The following is a 19,980-nucleotide window of genomic DNA, read 5'->3' as shown; positions in this document are numbered from 1 at the left end:
GTTGCCAAGACGATTTTAGATTCAGTGATCTGTTAGCGAAATATTCAACTTTAAAGTGCAACCCCCCCCCCTCAAATATAAACTGTTGGGTGGAAAAATTTGGAAAAAGTTGAAGGAGGATGGTAGTAAATATATCAAATTTACAAGGAAAATTATAACGGCTAAGAATGCTTCAGAATTAGTTTAGTAGTAGTTTAAGAGTAAATAGCAGCCTAAGGTATAAATATTACATAAACTTGGAAGATTCCGTACACAATACGAAATGCTTAGAAAAGTATGTATTAGTTGATTTTTCCGTAATGACTACCTAACCCTATCTTGGGCGTGTCCGACACGCTCTTGGCCGGTTTTTTTAATGAATTGGCTGGGCCGTAGAATTTTATGATTACCTATTTAACCCTTTATAGGGCAAGAACCAAAATCGGTCGCTCGTACGACCATAAGGCGTTGTCCATAATATCGTAATCCTTAAGACTCAAAATTATAGTGTTCACATACTGTTATAATCCATTTAAAGCCTTAAAAACTTATTGGACATAGGAAAAAGATGGCAGTTTGGCACGATAACCTTAGCAACAAAAAGTTGGAAAATCCCCGACATTGTCACTTTAAAGTTCAATATCTCAAAAACGGTTGAACCGATTTTGATAAAACATGCCTAAGAACCATCGCTAGAAAACCTGCTTTCAAATAAAAAAACCCGCATTCGAATCGGTTCACCCGTTTAAGAGCTAGACAGACACAGCGGTCAAACTTATAACACCCCTCATTTTGCGTCGGGAGTTAAAAAAAATTGCTCTATAAAGGACGATAATGTTCACTATATTTACCTTGTAAATAGTCCACATTAAATATAACAGGGCCAGCTCTAACCGCACTGAATCCTATCATCGTGTGCAACACCACGAGGGTCACGCTAAAGTTCAACAGCACCATCCTTATCCTGTCCAGCAGGTACAGCAGCAGGCTGCCGTTGGTGACGGTGTCCGTGGCCCGGGCGGGCGGCGGGCTCGGCGGCCACAGCACGTTGATGGGGGGGCCCATGCTGCTAGGAATGCATTCCGGTGACACTGGAACAGAAACAAACAAAAAAGGTCATAAATTAAGTTACAGATTTAGGGGGGGAGGTCAGGCGGTTTGCGACGGGCGGTTATCCTACCAAGACGTGAAGAGGGTGCTATACCCTAAACCTAACAAACAAAACATTGGAAAACCCCCGACCTTGTCACTTCAAAGTTCAATATCTCAAAAACTGAACCAATTTTGATAAAACATGTCTAAGAACCATCGCTAGAAAACCTGCTTTCAAATAAAAAACCGCATTCAAATTGGTCCAGCTGTTTAAGAGCTACGGTGCCACAGACACACATAGCGGTCAAACTTATAACACCCCTCTTTTTGCGTCGTGGGTTAAAAATGATAAAAATTGGTGACTCGTACTTTATGGATGGTCCCTAATTCATTGAATTGGGTGTAATTTCTAACTTTAGTAAGTCAGAGGTGCGACCCCAGACTCGAACCCACGACACTGCTGGAGAGGCCATAGGTCAAACCACTAGGCTGCCACGACTTCGATACTTGCATTTTCATTCAAACTTCATACATGTGCCTCTGACCATGAAAATCATAATTTTTCATGTCTGACTGTTTAGGTCGTCAATATACACCGTCTAAAATGACCCCACACTACATTTTGCTTAAGAGGGGCTCAGCTAATGTGGATAACAAAACTATTGGTAAATACCTACAAATTTGTACGGAAGCTCGGTGCGCGAGTCCGACTCGCACTTTTTGTTTTTTTTTTCTTACTTTTGAAGTTTATCACTGCCAGGTGGTAAGGTGCCTAGAAGGCTGGCAGCATTACCACGCTGTATGGCAACGCTTAATCTTTGTGCTAAGAAAAAGCCAGCCCTCTGGTCACCAGAAGCCGTAATTAATTTAGACGATAATAATTTAAAAATAAATAATTGTTTCTACCCCAAACGGCTCAAAAATGTAAGCACCTGCCTACATATTTACGCCGCTTGAGGCATTCCGCAGTCTGCAACGGCACCGGCCCTGTTGGCTGTAGATCAGGGTTTCTCAAAGTGGGTCCACGGACCCCTTTGGGGTCCGTAGCATGTGTGTCTGGGGTCCGCATTAAGTCTGTCCATAGAGGAGAGTGTGTATACGGGTCAGTCTTTTTTTTGATTTTTTGAATTTTTTGACAGGGTCCGTGGAATTGTTTAAATTGTGAAAGTGGTCCGTGACCGCAAAAAGTTCAAGAAACCCTGCTGTAGATGGAAGGTGGGACGGCGCGATGTGTTGAAGTTTTACCTCCAACTGATGTAAAAAGTGCGATGAGGTAAGTGGCATGGGAATTCCCAATGGTTGGGAGTGCAGTGCCGGTAGTCGAGAAGTAACTGTATAGTGATAAGGCCGCCTTTTGTCTAGCTACTTTGTTAATTTGTTGCATGTTTGTGTTCGTAGATTATGAGTAGTACTTAAGTTATGTATGTAAGCTTTTCTTTAGTTTCATTTAACACCATCCTGGACGCATTGGCCGAGCGATGGGACAGCCCTATGTTAAGCTGTTGGGGTCGCTTACATGCGCACCTCTAGTGTTAGTTTTATGTTTTCTACTATTATACTGTTTTCCTTATTTTAATTTTGTAATTTGTATGGACCTGGTCTGAAAATTGCAATGTTTGTAAGACATGGACCTCTTACGATGTGGACTTAATTTCGACACTGGACATTTTGCTACTTTGACGTAAGACGCCGGAGGGTTTGTAAGTATGCCTCAATGTTTGTACATATGTTTTGGTCAAATTTTGAAGTTAAATGTCATTCTGTTGTAGTCTTGTACATGTTTATTTAACGTTTGGGCTCCACAGAAAACCAGCGTTACTGCACATAATGTGCGGCAACACATGATGAGTGGAGACCCTTTTTGGTATCCTGCCGTGTCACCAAGTAACTTAGTTTTAGTGCTAGTTCTAGTCTTAGTTTTAGGTGGTACTTATGGAGCCAAAATAAACCTTTCTTTCTTTCTTTCTTAAATGATCTAAATATCTAAGTAAAGGTTGTAGTGGCCCCATTGACTTTACATTTGGTACAGTCGAGGTCATAAACTTGTGAGCAAAAATTTGATCAAAAATATCTGAACACGCTTCTACGCCGTTAACAATAGAATCAATAGAGTCGAGTCGTGTTCAGATATTTTTGATCAAATGTTTGCTCACAAGTTTATGAACTTGACTGTACCTATAGATACTCTTCTAAGTCTACACAGTTGACAAAATGTTTGTCGTCGTCAGATGAGGTTCCTCAGTACCGACCGGGTAGAACATTCATGACTATTTTATAGGGTAAATACTAAGTAGTGTGTTCATGTTTTTATAAAGTTGCAGAACAAAAGTAGATCATTGTGCGAGTAAACTTCAGTAAGCTAGTTGAGAAAGCGATATATTTTCCGACAAAATACGATGGTATAACATTATTAAATTACATCTTCATCTTCAAGTTCTTCGTATACAAAAGTCCATCTTTACCAGCAGTTCGAGCCCGGAACGGATAACTGCCGCGATGCGAACGGCATCTTAAGTGCCTCATTTACAAACAATAACCAAATTAATTACGGTTTAGTACTTCCGGTTTTTTAATACAGTTCGGTGAACATGTATATTCATTTTTGGAGCGAAAAAATGGCTATGACTATGCATACATAAGTGGAGACATAAGACTATGGAGACACGCTCTTTTGCTGGCAAACTTTTTCAAGTCGTATTTTTTATTGCGCTCTCCGATTACTCGGAATCGGAACGCCTTGCCCCTACTACTAAACTCGAAACTTGAAGTTCGTGTCGTGCGGTCCCTCTGACACTTATACTATTTAATACGAGAGCGAGAGGGACGGTACGATACGAACTTCGAGTTTCGTAGTAGCCCTTCTGGGTCGATTTGATTTTTGTAAGAGGTGAGTGTCCCCCTTCTTTTTTTTAAGTAACGGCTACGGAACCCTACACTGAACATGGGGGACTACTACGAAATTCGTATCGTACCTTCCCTCTCACTCTCTCGAGCTCTCGTATTACGGGGATCCCATGCCCCAATGACCTTCGATCTGAATATCCTTCTGATTTCTAGGTTAGCTGGAAGAGATCCCTTTTAGGATAAGCTCGCCTTTGTTCTCCTCTCTGTGTATTTGTATTTTTATTTTTATGTGCAATAAAGAGTTTACATACATACATACCTTCGATCTGAATTCCTTAGTTTTCTAATGTTTTTGTAGCTATTATATTAACAACAACAACAATATAGTATCCCATATTTATTTCAAAGTTTATTGTTTTCGAGATATCTGGCATCAAGGTTAAACAATTTTAGGCCAAAAAACTGGTTTTCTAGCCATAACTTTTGTGTTCATTAGTTTCAAATGAAAACCCTCGACCGACACGTTTTTAGAGACGTCAAAGACGCATCCAAATATGTAGATTTCGTATATGTTAGATCTTACACGTCAATAGAGATACGAAACAAGTGCTTTTTAGACAATGTTTAAAAAACTCATACAAAATGAAGTATTTATTTTTTTCAAAATCCGGTAGATAAAAATGGAGATAAAAGATTGAAGAACCGGTAGCCGTTTGACTTATAATTCTATCTGTACTGAAAAAGAAGGAGATACGATTCAAAACTTGTCAAAAATCGATGAAAACCTCGGGTAGCCCCTTAAATAGTCGGCGTCAGCGGGACTGCAAGTTGCGAAGTTCGAATTTTGCACTTCGTAGTATAGGCCATGGTCCGACACGCTCTAGACCGGTTTTTTTTTAAGATTCTCGTGACATAGGAATTCTCCATCCCGTCTAGCGTGAGTAAGAGGTCTAAGGTTCAGCCCACTCGACTTTCTCGCTAACGGTGCGGCTGGCCCACTTACGTAGGTATGGCCTATGGCACTCGTTGACATAACGATCCTCGCGTTCGACAGCGAATCGCTTGTTTGCTAACCCCCAACATATGATTTCCTGTCATTCGGAGTCCACGTTTGGCATTTTTTGCGGTTGTTTCAACATCCAGACATCAGATGCGCTGTTGTCTACGAATAATCTGTGGTGTTGTAATTATTTAATTTCATTTTATTTTGCACTAGAGTTTACCCGCGGCTTCGCACACGTAAATCATTAGATCCAGCAGCTGAATTGAAATTCCGGGATTTTTAAAAATTCCCGTGGGAATTCCCGAAAATTAAATCACTATCATTGGACGTTACATTAAAAACAATCATGGTCAAATTTCATGACTCTAAGCCCAGCCGTTATTGTTTCGAGATTTTATCCCTATCCCGTGGGAATATCGGAATAAAATGTAGGCTATGTTTTACTCCAGATGTCCAGCTATCTACATACCAAATTTCATGATTCTAAGCCCAGCGGTTATTAGTTCGACATTTTATCCCTATCCCGTGGGAATATCGGGATAAAAAGTATCCTATGTTTTAATCCAGGTTATAAACTAACTTTTTGCCAAATTTCATCCAAATCAAACCAACCGTTTCAGCGTGAATAAGTAACAAACATACTCACTCACTCACAAACTCACTCACTCACTCACAAACATATTGAACTCGAATAGGTGTCCTAACTGACAATCGCGCTATAATCGCGATATTACCTACCGATAACCACTTTGCAGCAGCAAATGTTAGTGTTTATAAGTCTAGTTTTTATATTAATTAAGTCTTCGTTGTACTATGTGTTGTGGCAATAAATGATATTATTATCTTATCTTATCTTAACCGAATTCCACGCGGGCGAAGCCGCGGGCAAAAGCTAGTATTATTATAACATTGTTATTTAACTTATAATATTCTCTATGCATATCAGATTATCGGCTGGGAAGAGCTTGGGAAAAGCCGCGTAAGATGGCGCCAAAAGAAAAAATCTTCTTCAAGCCTTGTTTATAAATGTCTCTAATAAAGGTTTTAGGAACCTTAACTTAGGAACTCATCATTATCATAAAACAAAAGAAAAAAATGTACACACATTGACATTTTAATTATTTCCCTATTTAGTCAGTCGGTTCTTTTTTACATAGGTAAGTATGTCTCTGTTTGTAAGGAGGAAAATTTTGGTAGTGGTAGTGGGTTTGACCGTTGTATTTATTTATTTATTTATTTCCATTGTACGGTGAAAAGTTCTAGAAAGCTAAATATAAGAGATAATGGAGTATTCATGAATGAGACAGGCTGTACCTATTCCACAATTTATTTGATAAATTGTTTCTTTAAAAAAATATGGCTCTGTCCATTCGAGGACAATTTTGCCAGTGTCTAGTAGTTTTTGCCGTTGTACGGTAAAAAAATTCTAGAAAACGAAATATGAGAGGTAATGGTGGATGAACGATGACAGCGCGAATCCTAAATCTTTGATAAATTGTTCCTATTTCCTAAATTTGACATTGCCATTGATGTAAAAAGCCAAGTCATACTATACCTACCCAAAGTAAAAAGTTTTACTATTAATTATAAGTTGAAGGTTGAAGTGGCAATGGCGGGCTACATCGCTCAAAGAGCAGATAACCGTTTGCGGCGAAATCTCCCCGAGTGGCGACCACGAACCGGCCGCGGCAGGGCTACTACAAAATTCGAAATTCAAACCGTCCCGCCGACATTTATATTATAGAATACGAGAGTGAGAGGGACGGTACGATACCAATTTCGATTTTGGAATTTCGTAGTAGCCGTGCGGAAGACGAAGCGTTGGCAGGCCCACAGGCGACGACATCGTGAGAGTTGCGGGCAAGCGGTGGATGCAAGTGGTGAGATGTCGTTCATTGTGGCTTTCTAAGCAAGAGGGGGTTTGTTCAGCAGTGGACGTCTTCCAGCTGATGATGACAATGCTGATTACTTTTAATCCCGAAAACGTGCATAATTCCCGCGGGACATAGGAAATTACAGACACGTTTCTTTGAAATCCATAACTTTAACACCGTAAGCACTTAGAATACTTAGATGATCCTTAAATCCCCTAGCTTAGGTCGACATAGCTAACTCTACAAACTTACTCCTGCGGTCCGTAACGTCGCTACCAACTGAGGAAGACCTTAATTAGTGCGTGGTAATCTTAGTTCCTGTTTTGACCACCGGCACGGTAAGTTTGTGCGGGAATATGAACCTGATAGTACCGCTAGTAAGATTGGTCTACCGTTAGCTACCGTCTCATCTCAGTGATATACTCTCGATCGTATAAGGATCTGCGTTATGGTTATGACTGCCATGCAATTGGGATTTTGCATTCACATACTAACGGCGTGGAAAAATTGGACTAAACATATCTAAATATACATAATAATACAATCTAGGGCTCTTGATAGGGTGAACACCTTTGGCCTCATCTGGACTTAATGAATCATCATTTTGCTATCCGGTAAAATAAAAAGAAACCAACGTGTGTTATTCCCGGGATCTAACTGTCTGCACTATCAAATTTCACCCGTATTTGTCCAGCCGTTTAAGCGATGTAAGAATAACAAATACACACACGCGCGCGCGTGCACGCACACACTTTCGCATTTCTAATGTAAAGGTGCGGCCACATCCACAAGCAAGCAGTGACATAATATAGAGATAAACCTGAAAATGTTGAGCGTTATCGCTGAAAAAAAAAACTCTTCAATTTCGGCAAAAACACTGTTTTTTTTTTCATTCACTCCAATTTATTTTATTTGTACCACTGCCACGACTGCTAGTAAATGAGATTATGAAATCAACTTCCAAGACCAAGATCATTCCTGCAAGTAGCCATCTTGACGCTGCTGCTCGACGCGGCGACTTGACGCTACTTTTTTGAATCGCGGGACATTCAAAATCACATTCAAAATGGGGTCACGTGACTAGATTTATCGCTGCAAATGCGACTGCACGTGGCCGCCTCTTTAGTAGGATTGATTATCCGTTGCCCACAATTCTGTCCGCGTTCCGTGGGAACTATGTTTTTCGTGGAATACTAGTTTGTTGGTTAGGTTATTACTTATGAATTATGAAGCTGCATTTTAGAGGTTTCTAAAAATAATGTATTCATATAAGGTGCAGATTATTATTATTATTATTATTATTATTATTTTAATTTATTAATCACATTTTACAAAAATAACAACTTGAAAATCTCTAATCTCTAATTTCTATTTGTTTCTTTTTAGATTTACTTTTTTTTTTAATTTATGTCGCCTTCTGTGAAGTCGCCAAGCGGTCACAGCGGAAGACCAGCGTTGGCCTCTACGGCCAGCACTATGCTGAGCTGAGACCGTTTCGCGATTTCGCAAATACTGTCATTAATATTTACTTTATAGTTTTATTTTGTGTACTTATGTAATTTGCGAAATGCGAATAAACGTTTCTATTTCTATTTCTATTTATTTCTAAAATATTTTCGCCAAACTGCTAAGCAGTTTGTTGGCGAAGACAGCACTCTTTTTTTATTAAAAAGTTGTAGGTTATAAAATATGCTATAAAGCTTATTTCAATATCTTAATCTAATGTTATCTTCGCGTTAAATTTTTTCGCTATCTGGTAACCCTATAGGCTTAGTTAACCTGTTAGGTATAGTCCAGTCAAGCAGCTACGGACTGGTCGGCCAGGAAGCGAAGTACTGTTAGCTTACGCGGGTCGTTGCTTTGCTCCCAGAAGCCGGTCTAGCTTTGATTTGAAAAATTGAAGAACTATACAAGGATATTTTGAGTCAGGCTATCTATTAAATCCATACTAACATCAGATTCGAAAGTAAATAATTAACTCTGTCTGTTACCGTTTCACTCTAAAACCGCTGAACTGATGGTGTGAGAATAGACTGAGACCCGTGGAAGGACATAGGATATTTTATAATAGTTTTAATTTAAGAGTTTATGTACTGTAATCAATATAGGTATATATTTAGTGGCACTAAATTTGGTTGGCCCACTCTTCATACACACATACAATACATACACACATACATACACTGTACACAATTATTTACAAAACTAATCTACAGGTAGATTTTCGCTTACATAAAAAAAATATTACTCAAATAAATAGATGCAAACCGATGACAAAGTTGGTCTCATTTAGAATCTGTGTCAGACAGAGTCAGCACTATTATGTAAGTGGTCGAAGCATTTCTGAATAATGCCTAATTATACGGAAAAATCTTAATTCTACTAATATTATAAATTCGAAAGTGTTTATGTGTGTGTGTGTGTGTGTGTGTGTGTATTCGTTTCAGCTGAATTTCCAGATTTGCTTGAGAGGCGATAGGTCAAACCACTAGGCCACCCCGGGTTTTACTAAACTTTAGTAGGTACTTACCTATTTAATTAAGTAGACATGTATAATAGAATACCAGAGAGCGTACTAAGGCAGAATTTGTTTTTTGCTAACTGTAAAAGCTGTGGTGGCCGAGTGGTTTGACCTATCGCCTCTCAAGCAGAGGATCGTGGGTTCAAACCTCGGCACCTCTGAGTTTTAAGTATGTAATTAATGTGCGAAATTACATTTGAAATATACCACGAACTCCACGGTGAAGGAAAACATCGCGAGGAAACCTGCACAACCCGCGAAGCAATTCAATGGTGTGTTTGAAGTTCCCAATCCGCACAGGGCCCGTGTGGGAATTACGGTTCAAGCCCTCTCATTTTGAGAGGAGGCCTGTGCCTAGCAGTGGGACGTAGGTATATAAGCTGGAATGATGAAGATGATTAACTTTAAAATACCTCTGTGCTTGTCTTAAGACATTTAATTTAAATGTAAATGAGTCAGTGTAAAGACAGGTTGGATTCTTGGCCAATATATCATGACATCCGTGACTCATTTGTATTTACAAGCACATGCGTACCCTACTTTCTTTAAGGAAAAACCTAAAACCAAGCCAACCCACAATAAAGGTAAATGACGGATATCTTGAAGGATAACCACAAATTTTATTAATATTGGGGTCATATACGGAATTCTTACAATACAAGTCGGGCCTCGTGCACCGAGGGTTCCGTACAAATATTTTTATTATATGATGTAACTAAAAATTTATGCTTTTCGCAATTTCTCCTTTATTTGTGCTATAAAACGTTGCTTCGTACCAAATTTCAAGATTCTGAGTTTACGAGAAGTACCCTGTAGGTTTTGATTCCCTTGCGAGTGTCGAAAATTTGCAGCTTAAACGGCTGTATCTTTTAATTGCGTTGGCTTGGAAGTTTGATTTTTTCACAGCTCCAATGGACAGTAGACCTGAGTATTCGATATGAATTTAAGCTTGATACCTCCACGCGTTCCTGAGAAAAAGGGTCCGCTGACGCATAAATAGTCTTTTCTCCAAAAATGCGAGGAAATAAAGCAAAATTGTTAAAATATGAAATTAAATGTTTGGGCACGGTTTTACAATTTAAAGCCTATGCCCTTGCCCTTATACTTTTCCGCGGTACTGTTTCTTTTCTATTTTTTAAGTACCTACCTACACGACACGACTCATAAAATAAAGTTGTATTAAGTATATCAATAAAACATTTTAATACTTAAAAGATATTATCAGGTCAAACATTATTCAATTCAAATGATAAAAACAATGTCAACTAAAATTAAAATAAACAAAATCTTAAACCTATAACAATATCAATACCGTAAAACGACGCTACTTTGCCCCCCACTGGGTAACTATGCTCCAGTTCTGTATTTTGTTTAAATGTCTTGCAGGTCGAAGTCCCGGTACCCGATACACTTCCCAATAAATTGATCTACTTTATATAAATACATATATGAACATACCACATCATAATAATTTTTAAAATAAAACAAAGATTACGAAATTTGGAGCAAAAATCGGTGCAAAGTAGCCTCGTTTTACGGTAAATCAATTAAAAATATAAATTTAAATGCGATGAAGCTTTAAGCTTACTTAGTTCGGAAATTTACTTTCGTTGGGTAGGTTAGGTAGGTACCTTTTTTACGGCGTTTGAATTGTGCTTGAACTCAAAATAAAAAAAAATAGTGCAATTGTTTGAAACATTCTTAAATATACCGTTTCTTTCTCAATTAAATCTCAGTCTAGGTTTTAAAAAAGTAAGAAAACTATACTGTAACGGAATTTCATAACTACAATTTTTTATTTGGAAGTTCTATTATTTTTTATTTGTGACATTCTATAAGGAAGAACTTCGCGTACTGTATTACAGTACAGTTAGGCGGACATTTCCGAGCATGTTGGAGATTTTTTTCTTACTTTATTTCTTAAAGAAAAGAGCTGAAGTAATGTCTACCTTTCACTGCGATTGGAACGGACTCCGTACGGACTCAGTTTAACGACACAGGCTGCACGAAAGTAAGGTAATTCCACCAAACAGGCCGGCCTAAGTCATGATTGTCATGAATCTAGGTGCCCTTTTAACACAATAAGCGACAAAATAACAGGTCGTATTTGTTAGACATAGAATACTCATACTCACTCCTACAAGATCCATACTTTATAAACGTGAAAGTGTGTGTGTTTGCGTGTTTGTCCGTCTTTCACGTCGAAACAGAGCAACGGATCGGCGTGATTTTTGGCATAGAGATAGTTTATGGGCCAGAGAGTAACATAGGCTACTTTTAATCCCGGATAACCGATTACCACGCGGGCGAAGCCGCGGGCAAAAGCTAGTAAGTCCATAAAAGTTAATACGCAAAGTTAAGTTTAAAATAGGTACTTATTCAAGTTAAGTGGTTAAGATGAGCTGGCGAGCGCGGTGCCCTGTAGTACAGTCAACGTCATAAATAAGTGATCGTTTCTGTACCTTGTCGCTTTCAGTCGTTACACAATTTCGTATTGCTTTTCAAACATGACGTTAAAGTGACAAGGTACAAAAGTGATCACTTATTTATGACGTTGACTGTACCTGGCGCCCAGGACAGCCGCCCATAGTTATGTCCCGTGGTATTTCTTTATTTAAACCTGCACAAACCTCTCGCTTTGGAGGATATTGACAGCAAGTCTCTACTAGGGAATGCAATCCCGATCTCGCGGGATCCCGATCTCGCGAGATCCCGTGTAATTTTTCGGGATCAATCCCGAAGCATAATATGACGAGATCTCGTTCGAGATTGACGGGATTAGGCGGCAATGGTCAGCGATGTTACACACGCTGACTGACGGACGGACGGCCGGGTGGGTAGGCGGGAGTGCAGTGCCGAACAAACTATTCCGAGTATTTCCGAATATTAGCGACAGATGACGAGTGAACGAGTGGGACAGATAATAAACTGTTCTACTGCTACACAAAGTAATCCTTCACTTCAAGAGGAATTAGAAGAAACTCTGCGAGCGTCTAAAAGTGATTTTACACATTTATCCAGATCCACCAGCTTAAAAGAAATGGATTTATTTGAGTGTGGAGGAACAAGAGGGAGATATTTGCAGTTTGCATATAATTGCTTAATAACGCTGTTGCCAACCAGTGTTGAGTCGAAGAGGGCCTTCTCAGCAGCTGGCTACATTGCAAGGGATATTAGATGCCGGTTGGCAGATAGTACACTTGATACACTTTTTTTTTAAGAAGTTATTTTCAAAATCACCCATAACTACTTTTTAATCTTTAAGTATTCTATATCTTGTTTTGATTATTTTAGTAAAACTGTTAATTATTGCGTTACTTTAGTTAAATTAAAGGATAAAGGCTTTTGTTTCCAATAATATTTTGTTTTATTTAACCTTTAAGGAGAGGCCTTTGCCCAGCAGTGGGACACAGTTATAGGCTAAATATAATAATAATAATAATAATAACCTCACTATAACCAAGAAGTAGTTTTCATCGTTTACAGTGATGTTATGTTTTACTAGACGAGATCTCGAAAATCTCGGGATCCCGCGGGATTGATATTTCTAATCCCGCGGGATCTCGACTTTACGATCTCGAGTCGGGATTGCATTCCCTAGTCTCTACCCGTACCGGTAACAAACTATACCTACTTAGGCTACGCACGCACTATGCGGCTAACCGCGCGGTTTTAGCGCGCCGTCCCTCTTCAAAGTATCGTTGAGAAAGAGACAGCACGCTAAAACCGTGCGGTTAGCCGCATAGTGCGTACGTAGCCTTATGCCTCCTCTACATATCGACGGATGCGTCGGCAGATTGTATCTGCGGATGCGTCCGCCGAGGTGTAGAGGGTGGTTTTTGCTTGTCTGTGGTAGGTATTTAACGTCGGCCGATGCATCTGCCACTCATCCGTTTGGTGTCGGTTTTTCGACACGGATCAAAGGGTGACAGCGCGAATGCAACGCGCCTGTCCACACGTCTGCCGATGTGTGGACGGATCGCAATTTATCCGAAGATATGGTTGCGGATCCATCTGCCGACGCATCCGTCGATATGTAGAGGAGGCATTAGGCTTAGGGCTCAAATACGACTTTAGTACAAGTAGGATACCCCTATGGAACATGCGTTGCGTAACAATACGCAATTAAACTGTTCACGATAACAAACTAAATATTTCACAACGTGCGGGTGGCTCATAATGAAACGACAAAGTAATTAAAGATGGAATATCACAGTAATGCTCTAACATTTTGATTGGTAAAGTATCAATAGTTTTTAACTTTGTAGTTTAACTTTAATGAATGATAATTATATGTATATTTTTAAATCTTGTTATGCCATTCTGTGTTGTGGATGAATAAAGTCATTTCTATTCTTCTTCTATTCTTAACTCTGGTATTTAGTGACATATATCTTCTTCTTGGGTCTTGGGTGTTTAATATGTATTTAAGTATGTATCTATATCTATATAATTATATTTATCCGTTGCTTAGTACCCATAACATAAGCTTTGCTAAGCTTACTTTGGGACTAGGTCAATTGGTGTGAATTGTCCCGTGATATTTATTTATTTATTTATATATTACTTTACAAATTAACGAGTAATTACAATATGATTATAAGGGCGAATATCCGAGCGTTTTGACCGCTCGGTCAACCGTCATTAGCGTCCCACGTTTATAAGCACAACGGAAAGACAACTCACAAGAATTTTAATCACGCTAATTTTGATAAAAAACAACCCTGGGCATTACCTCTTTTAATAACACCTGCGAAGACACTAATGACAAAAAACGCTGCTTAAACGTTGTTTTTTTTATACGACTGGATGGCAAACAAGCAAGTGGGTCTCCGGATGGTAAGAGATCACCACCGGCCATAAACATCTGCAACACCAGGGGTATTGCAGACGCGTGGCCAACCTAGAGGCCTAAGATGGGATACCTCACGTGCCAGTAATTTCACCGGCTGTCTTACTCTCCACGCCGAAATACAAAAGTGCAAGCACTGCTGCTTCAGGGCAGGATTAGAGAGCAAGATGGTGGTAGCAATCCGGGCGGACCTTGCAAAATATTCGCCCATAAACGCGAATCGTGTAAGGATGTGTCTGTGTAGTTATATATGGATGCTTGTTACTCTTTCCGAAAAACTACCGCATGGATTTTACGAAACTACGATATATGTAGGAACCTATAGTTCATATATCAGAATAACATAATAGGCTATTTTTTATCCCGATATATTCACGAGATCGCGATAAAATCTCGAAATATCACGCTGGGCAAGGGACACGAAAATTGACACAGTGTTTTTAGTGCAATATCGATAAAGACTACTAATGGTTTACGCCTGCGAGCGAAGCTGCGGGTAAACAATTTTAATAAACTAAAAGTAATAACTTCATACCGAATATTTGCTGCACATTAATATGTAGCCCCTTTATACTCGTGAGCTGGCACACACTATGGCGTTTTTCATTCTACCAAGAAAAATGCAAAGGAATACAGGTACTTAACCTTACATACAACACATTGCTGTCTTAACAATATTCTAATATCTTTTTAACTTAATTGTGTTGTGTGTTAGTTAATAATAGTAATAATTAGTATTTTCGCTGTATTTAAGTTCCTCGTGTAACAGAAACTACTGGCATTTTACTCAATAAAGAATAGTTATGATTGGTTTGCTCGCTTTAACCATGCTCTCCCATCAGCCTCCGGAATGTGGCTCAGAAAGTGACACAAGACAGAACAAGTGTTACCAAGATAGTGTGTTACCAGAGATAAGACCAAGCTGGATCGACTTTTCATCCCCGATACGTACCAAAATTTCATCAAAATCGTTGGAGCCGTTTCCGAGATTCTCATCAACAACAAAAATTGCTCGTTTAAAGGATCTTAGATATATAGATAGGTAACTTTATAGTAAGACGTCTTCTTTTAATTTTCGTATTTTATGTATTGAAAAAACTTGCGATGGCCGGATAATCTTAGACTTCGATCACACCCGCTAAAGACGATGCGTGCTGAGGCCAGTCCCTTTATGGTTCAAATAAAAAAAATCGGTCTTTCTATCTTTCCATTGTAGTGTTTACTCTAGTTTCTTATGTCCTATCGTGCTAAGGTGAACTGGAAAAGATACTTTTAAAGGATAAATTCGCATTTGTAAAACTCTTTCTCCTGTTAACTGTTACTTTAATTAGTTTTATGTACAATAAAATAGCCACTGCTTAATGTAACAACAGTCATGGATCAGGTACACTCTGGAGTAAACTTATCTTACTATGCTTACCATCACGAAAAATAAAATAACTGGTAAGAAACAAGGACATAGTAATACAGACAGAGAGACATTATGTTTTATAGCAAATCGAAAAACCTTGTTTTAATGTCTAAACTGCAAAAGCGATTTAAACTAATAAGTATTTCACGGTTAAACAACAGTAACACGTATTTATGGTTGAAAATCAATGGGTTCCGAGTGGTTCTGAGTAAAACCTTGTCTGTTCTATAACGATGACCTTCTTTTATAAATTGGTTTAAAATATTGGGGCGTGATTGGGGCATTGGATTAAAATATTGTTTGAAATCTATAAATCGTGCGAAATCTCATTATTAATAGGTAATAAAACATATACTTAAGTAGTCAGTTCGAAATTAACGTTTTATTTGGATTCTAGCAATGTAAAGAATGGCCAATTTTACTGTTATCTAAGTACCTACGTATTTATTACTTTCTCTCTTACGTGACGCTGCTATTTTTTTGCACGTACCTAAAGGCCAAGGGCCAATATGTACATTTTGTATTTTTCTTTTTTCTTGTCTATTATGTTCGATATTTAGCAACGATGCTCGAAGCCTGTTGACATAATTTTCATAAGACTCCTACAATATTTTGAACATATAATTATGATATCAGCAGTGCACAAAAACTCCAAAGATATTTGTCAGGAATTGCCATTTATCTACGCTTTTGTCCTTTATCTATGGGACTATTCTTTGGTTAGGTAGGTAGGTAAGTAAGTACCCGCGTGCTCTTAATATTTTCCTTGTAAGTAAATCAAAGACACACTTTCGTTGTGAGTAAGGATTCATCCGGCCGGGCACCGTTACCGTTCTATAAATGTCACTCATAAATATGATTTGAATAAAATATCGTAAAAAGCGAGTTGCTTTCTTGTTGAGCCACAAAATCGGACCGCAGGTTACATTCCGTACGGGACCGGCGATCATTTCACTGACCTACATTCTCACTAGGCGCCGTCGCGCAAGATTTTTGAGATATTTTTAACCGATTGATGACGTTTAGCACTTTATTTCAAAAAAAAACTACAATTATTTTGTGTTTTTTTATATTTGTTTTTCAAAATGGCCGAATGTCAATTTGAATTCTAGAAAAAAATAAGGTGTTTTATGGTCGTATTATCCAATTAAAAGCAACAATAAAACAAATGTTACCGCGCGACAAATTGGTCGAAGCTGAAGCTTCCTTTACAAAGAAGTAAAAAGGGTTTTTTATCGACACGAATGGACGTTTAAAAATAGAACGCGGCGCGAAGTTTCGAAACCTCGCACGTTATTTGCAAATGTCACTGGAAATGCTTGTTTCTCGGTTTGAGCGGATTCTCGAGTCGAGGAAGAGCAACAACCTATGATTGCAGGGCCGTTAGTCTCAGTCCCGCACTCACCGAGCTCAAGAAAAAACTGCAAGTTCTTCTAATTATAGTTCCATTAAATACCAGTAGCAGAAACCAGTAAGATACTTAATAATAACAGTTAACAATTTATCACAAAATCGAGTGACAAGTTAGACACTTTATCGTTTTTGTAATTAAATGACTGGGTATTGAAAACTGGATTAAACAGCATTATTTTTAATTTATGTGTGCGCTGAAATTAACGACCGTTAGCAAACTTAGGGTCAACAACGGTGCATTGAAATCAATTTGATATTCACCTGTATAAACGGCAAGTCTCACAGTCACCAAGTCATCACTAACAGTTTTACTTGAACAAAACTTATTGAATTAAAACTGCGTGCTTATAAAGAACTATTTTTTGACAGCCGCGAGCGCGCGAGTTTTGCTTTTTTAATTTTTTACTTTTTTAATTGAGACGGGGCGCGGGCGTTCGTCGCGGAGCCTTGACCGCTGCGCGACTACGGTCTAACTGAACCTCCGTGGTCGGTGCAAGCTCTTTCCCTTGTAAATTACTTTCCAACAGTTACTTTTGCGCTTCGCTGCACTGATTCGTTTTTTAAGCTTTGTCCGGTAAAAAGAAAGCTTGTTGCTTGTAAACAAGCTTTTTGAGAAAGTTTTTTTTTGTCGGGTTATAGTTTTTAGTTTGACATGATGAGTTTTTTTTTATTTAAACGACGATGGGAATCACAATTACCTACTTGTTTTAGGACTGGTAAATTAATTTTAAGAATATTACCTAACTAGTACAGTCGGTGTCCTAACATTAGTTAAGTATCCACTTTTCTATGCAACTTGTATGAAAAGTGGATAGGTACATAAGTTAGGGAACCGGCCATAGATACCAGAAAAATAAATTAAATAAGACACTCTTCTGTGGATTCCAACAATCCCGATCTTAAGAAAATAAAGAAAAAAAAAATATTGTATGTATTGGCAAAATATATTTGTTGTGTTGTATTGTATTGTCTGCTGAACCTGCCTTCTATTTCACCCAACCAAACAAATAATCCCAGAAAATTGACGAACCTGCGGTTATATCCCGTGGTTCTATTTAAATACACTAGAGTTTTTGGAGTGTGAACTTTTAACCAACGACTTAGAGCGAAAGAGAAACATTTATTTACACACTAGCCTGTTGCCCACGACTCCGCCCGCGTGGAATTCGTTTATCGCTATCCCGTGGGAACTATGAAATTTTCCGGGATCAAAACTATTCTATGTCCTTCCCCGGGACTCAAACTATCTGTAAGTATACCGAATTTCATTTAAATCGGTTCAGCGGTTTAAGATAAGATAAAAGACGTGATTATATACTATATTCTTTGCTTGTAGGTACTTATACCTACTGTCTTTAGGTATTGCTACTCTGCAATCACACGTGTTAGACGGTTTAATGTGTTGCATAAAATCGAATCTCATAATTTCGTTTCTCATAACAACTTTTAGCAGAATCATCATATCACCGAATTACTTTTCGCATATTTTTTTTTTCATACTATCATTTCTCTTAATTTTGTAAAGCCGAATATTAACATCACATAATATCGATGAGAATAATATTTATATGTTCGAATAGTTGCTACGCAGAAAGACATAATATCTCATAATATTACAATACATATATCATCCAAATATCCAAAGCATAATATCCAAAGCAGAAGCTGAGGTCTTGGGTTTACTCACAGTGACTTCACGCAAGTTAGGACAGCTCTCTGCGATGGCAGCCAACCAATGCCTGTCTCCGTCCGTGGTGAGGCGCGCCATGTGGCCACCGATGCTTCGCAGCATGGCAACCAGCATACGATGGTCGGTTACACGCAGGACGCGGGACTTCTTGTCCGCTATCTGTATGCTGCTGTCTGGCATGAAGAGGATGTAGCCGTAGGCTTCTAGGAAACATGAAATTTAACGATTAGAAATGGATTAGTACAGTCAAGTGTAATAATATGAACTTGTTCAAAGTTTCAAAAATAAGTACCACAGATTTTTATTCAGACGCATTAATGAAGTAGTAAGTAGCATATTTTTGAGTGGTTCGAATAGATACTTATTTTGGCACTTGACTGTACAATAAACATATTTTTGTCCAAACACGTCCGCAAAAGTTGACATTATTCTTTACATATCAGAAGGCGAAGTACATATTAGTTTATGGTCAGCGAAAAATTAAAAGTTAAAAACATTGCAGAATCAATAAACTCGATAACAATGCCGCATACGAATTCCATTATTGTTGAGTCTCAAACTTTAAAAAGCTAAAAACTAAAATTGCTGGCTTCGTATTACTCAAACGGACTCTCAATCTGTTAAATATCTTTTTACCAATCAATAACATATCACCTCGCAGGTGTTGGTGCACCAAGTCCCGCCAGCCGCTGCTGACGCCCTCCGCGCGGACGAGGTCCCGGACGTCCAAGCACGTCAGCAGGGCTCGCCAGCACTCCATGTTGAGGTCGTCCACCGTAGTACTGCTGTTAGGGCTGCAAGTTTTACGTTATGAGAAGGGTTAGGTGGTTTTTTAGTAGGTACTGCTAATATGAATAAATAAGACGTGAGCATGGCCCAAGCCAACCCTACCGGATTCAGTTAGTAAAAGCTAAGTACTACATAACACATACAAATATATCTATCTCAATAAACTAAGATGATAAAATTAAATAGTACCTAATTAATTATAGCGTTTTTGTTTAGTGAGACAAAAAGTTTTTACTTACTCAAAATAAAGCAATACCTAATACAAAAAAAACAAATATACAAAGAAAGAAAGAAAAGAAGAAAGAAAATACATTTATTCACAACACAAGACAACAATATTATTAGGTACAAAAAAAAAACAACACAAAGGTACCTATGTGTCATTGCGGTTGTGAATCGGACACTGACTCAGCATAATGCTGAAGCGTTAAGAACACCCCAGCGCTGATTTTCAGCCAGCACCTTACCTACAATAAGTTTTTTTTACAAAATTCAAAAAATCTAAACGAAAA

The 19,980-nt window shown here is 38.4% G+C and overlaps 1 protein-coding gene across 1 annotated transcript in view; it reads right to left on the bottom strand.

Annotated features, from left to right (window-relative positions):
• Nucleotides 1-17,472, bottom strand: part of Np (serine protease notopleural) — a 51,891-nt gene extending 34,419 nt beyond the window's left edge. Inside the window, exons 1-2 of the mRNA XM_074108549.1 lie at nucleotides 17,251-17,472; nucleotides 831-1,070 (exon numbers count right to left, since the gene is read on the bottom strand). Of these exons, the coding sequence (XP_073964650.1) occupies nucleotides 831-1,044 (214 nt within the window). The 5' untranslated portion in view covers nucleotides 1,045-1,070; nucleotides 17,251-17,472. The remainder of the gene's footprint in view (nucleotides 1-830; nucleotides 1,071-17,250) is intronic.
• Between the last annotated feature and the right edge of the window lie 2,508 nt (nucleotides 17,473-19,980).

This window comes from Choristoneura fumiferana, chromosome 27 (assembly GCF_025370935.1).
Source record: "Choristoneura fumiferana chromosome 27, NRCan_CFum_1, whole genome shotgun sequence".
NCBI classification, from domain to species: domain Eukaryota; kingdom Metazoa; phylum Arthropoda; class Insecta; order Lepidoptera; family Tortricidae; genus Choristoneura; species Choristoneura fumiferana.
This window is presented reverse-complemented; position numbering and strand designations above follow the sequence as displayed.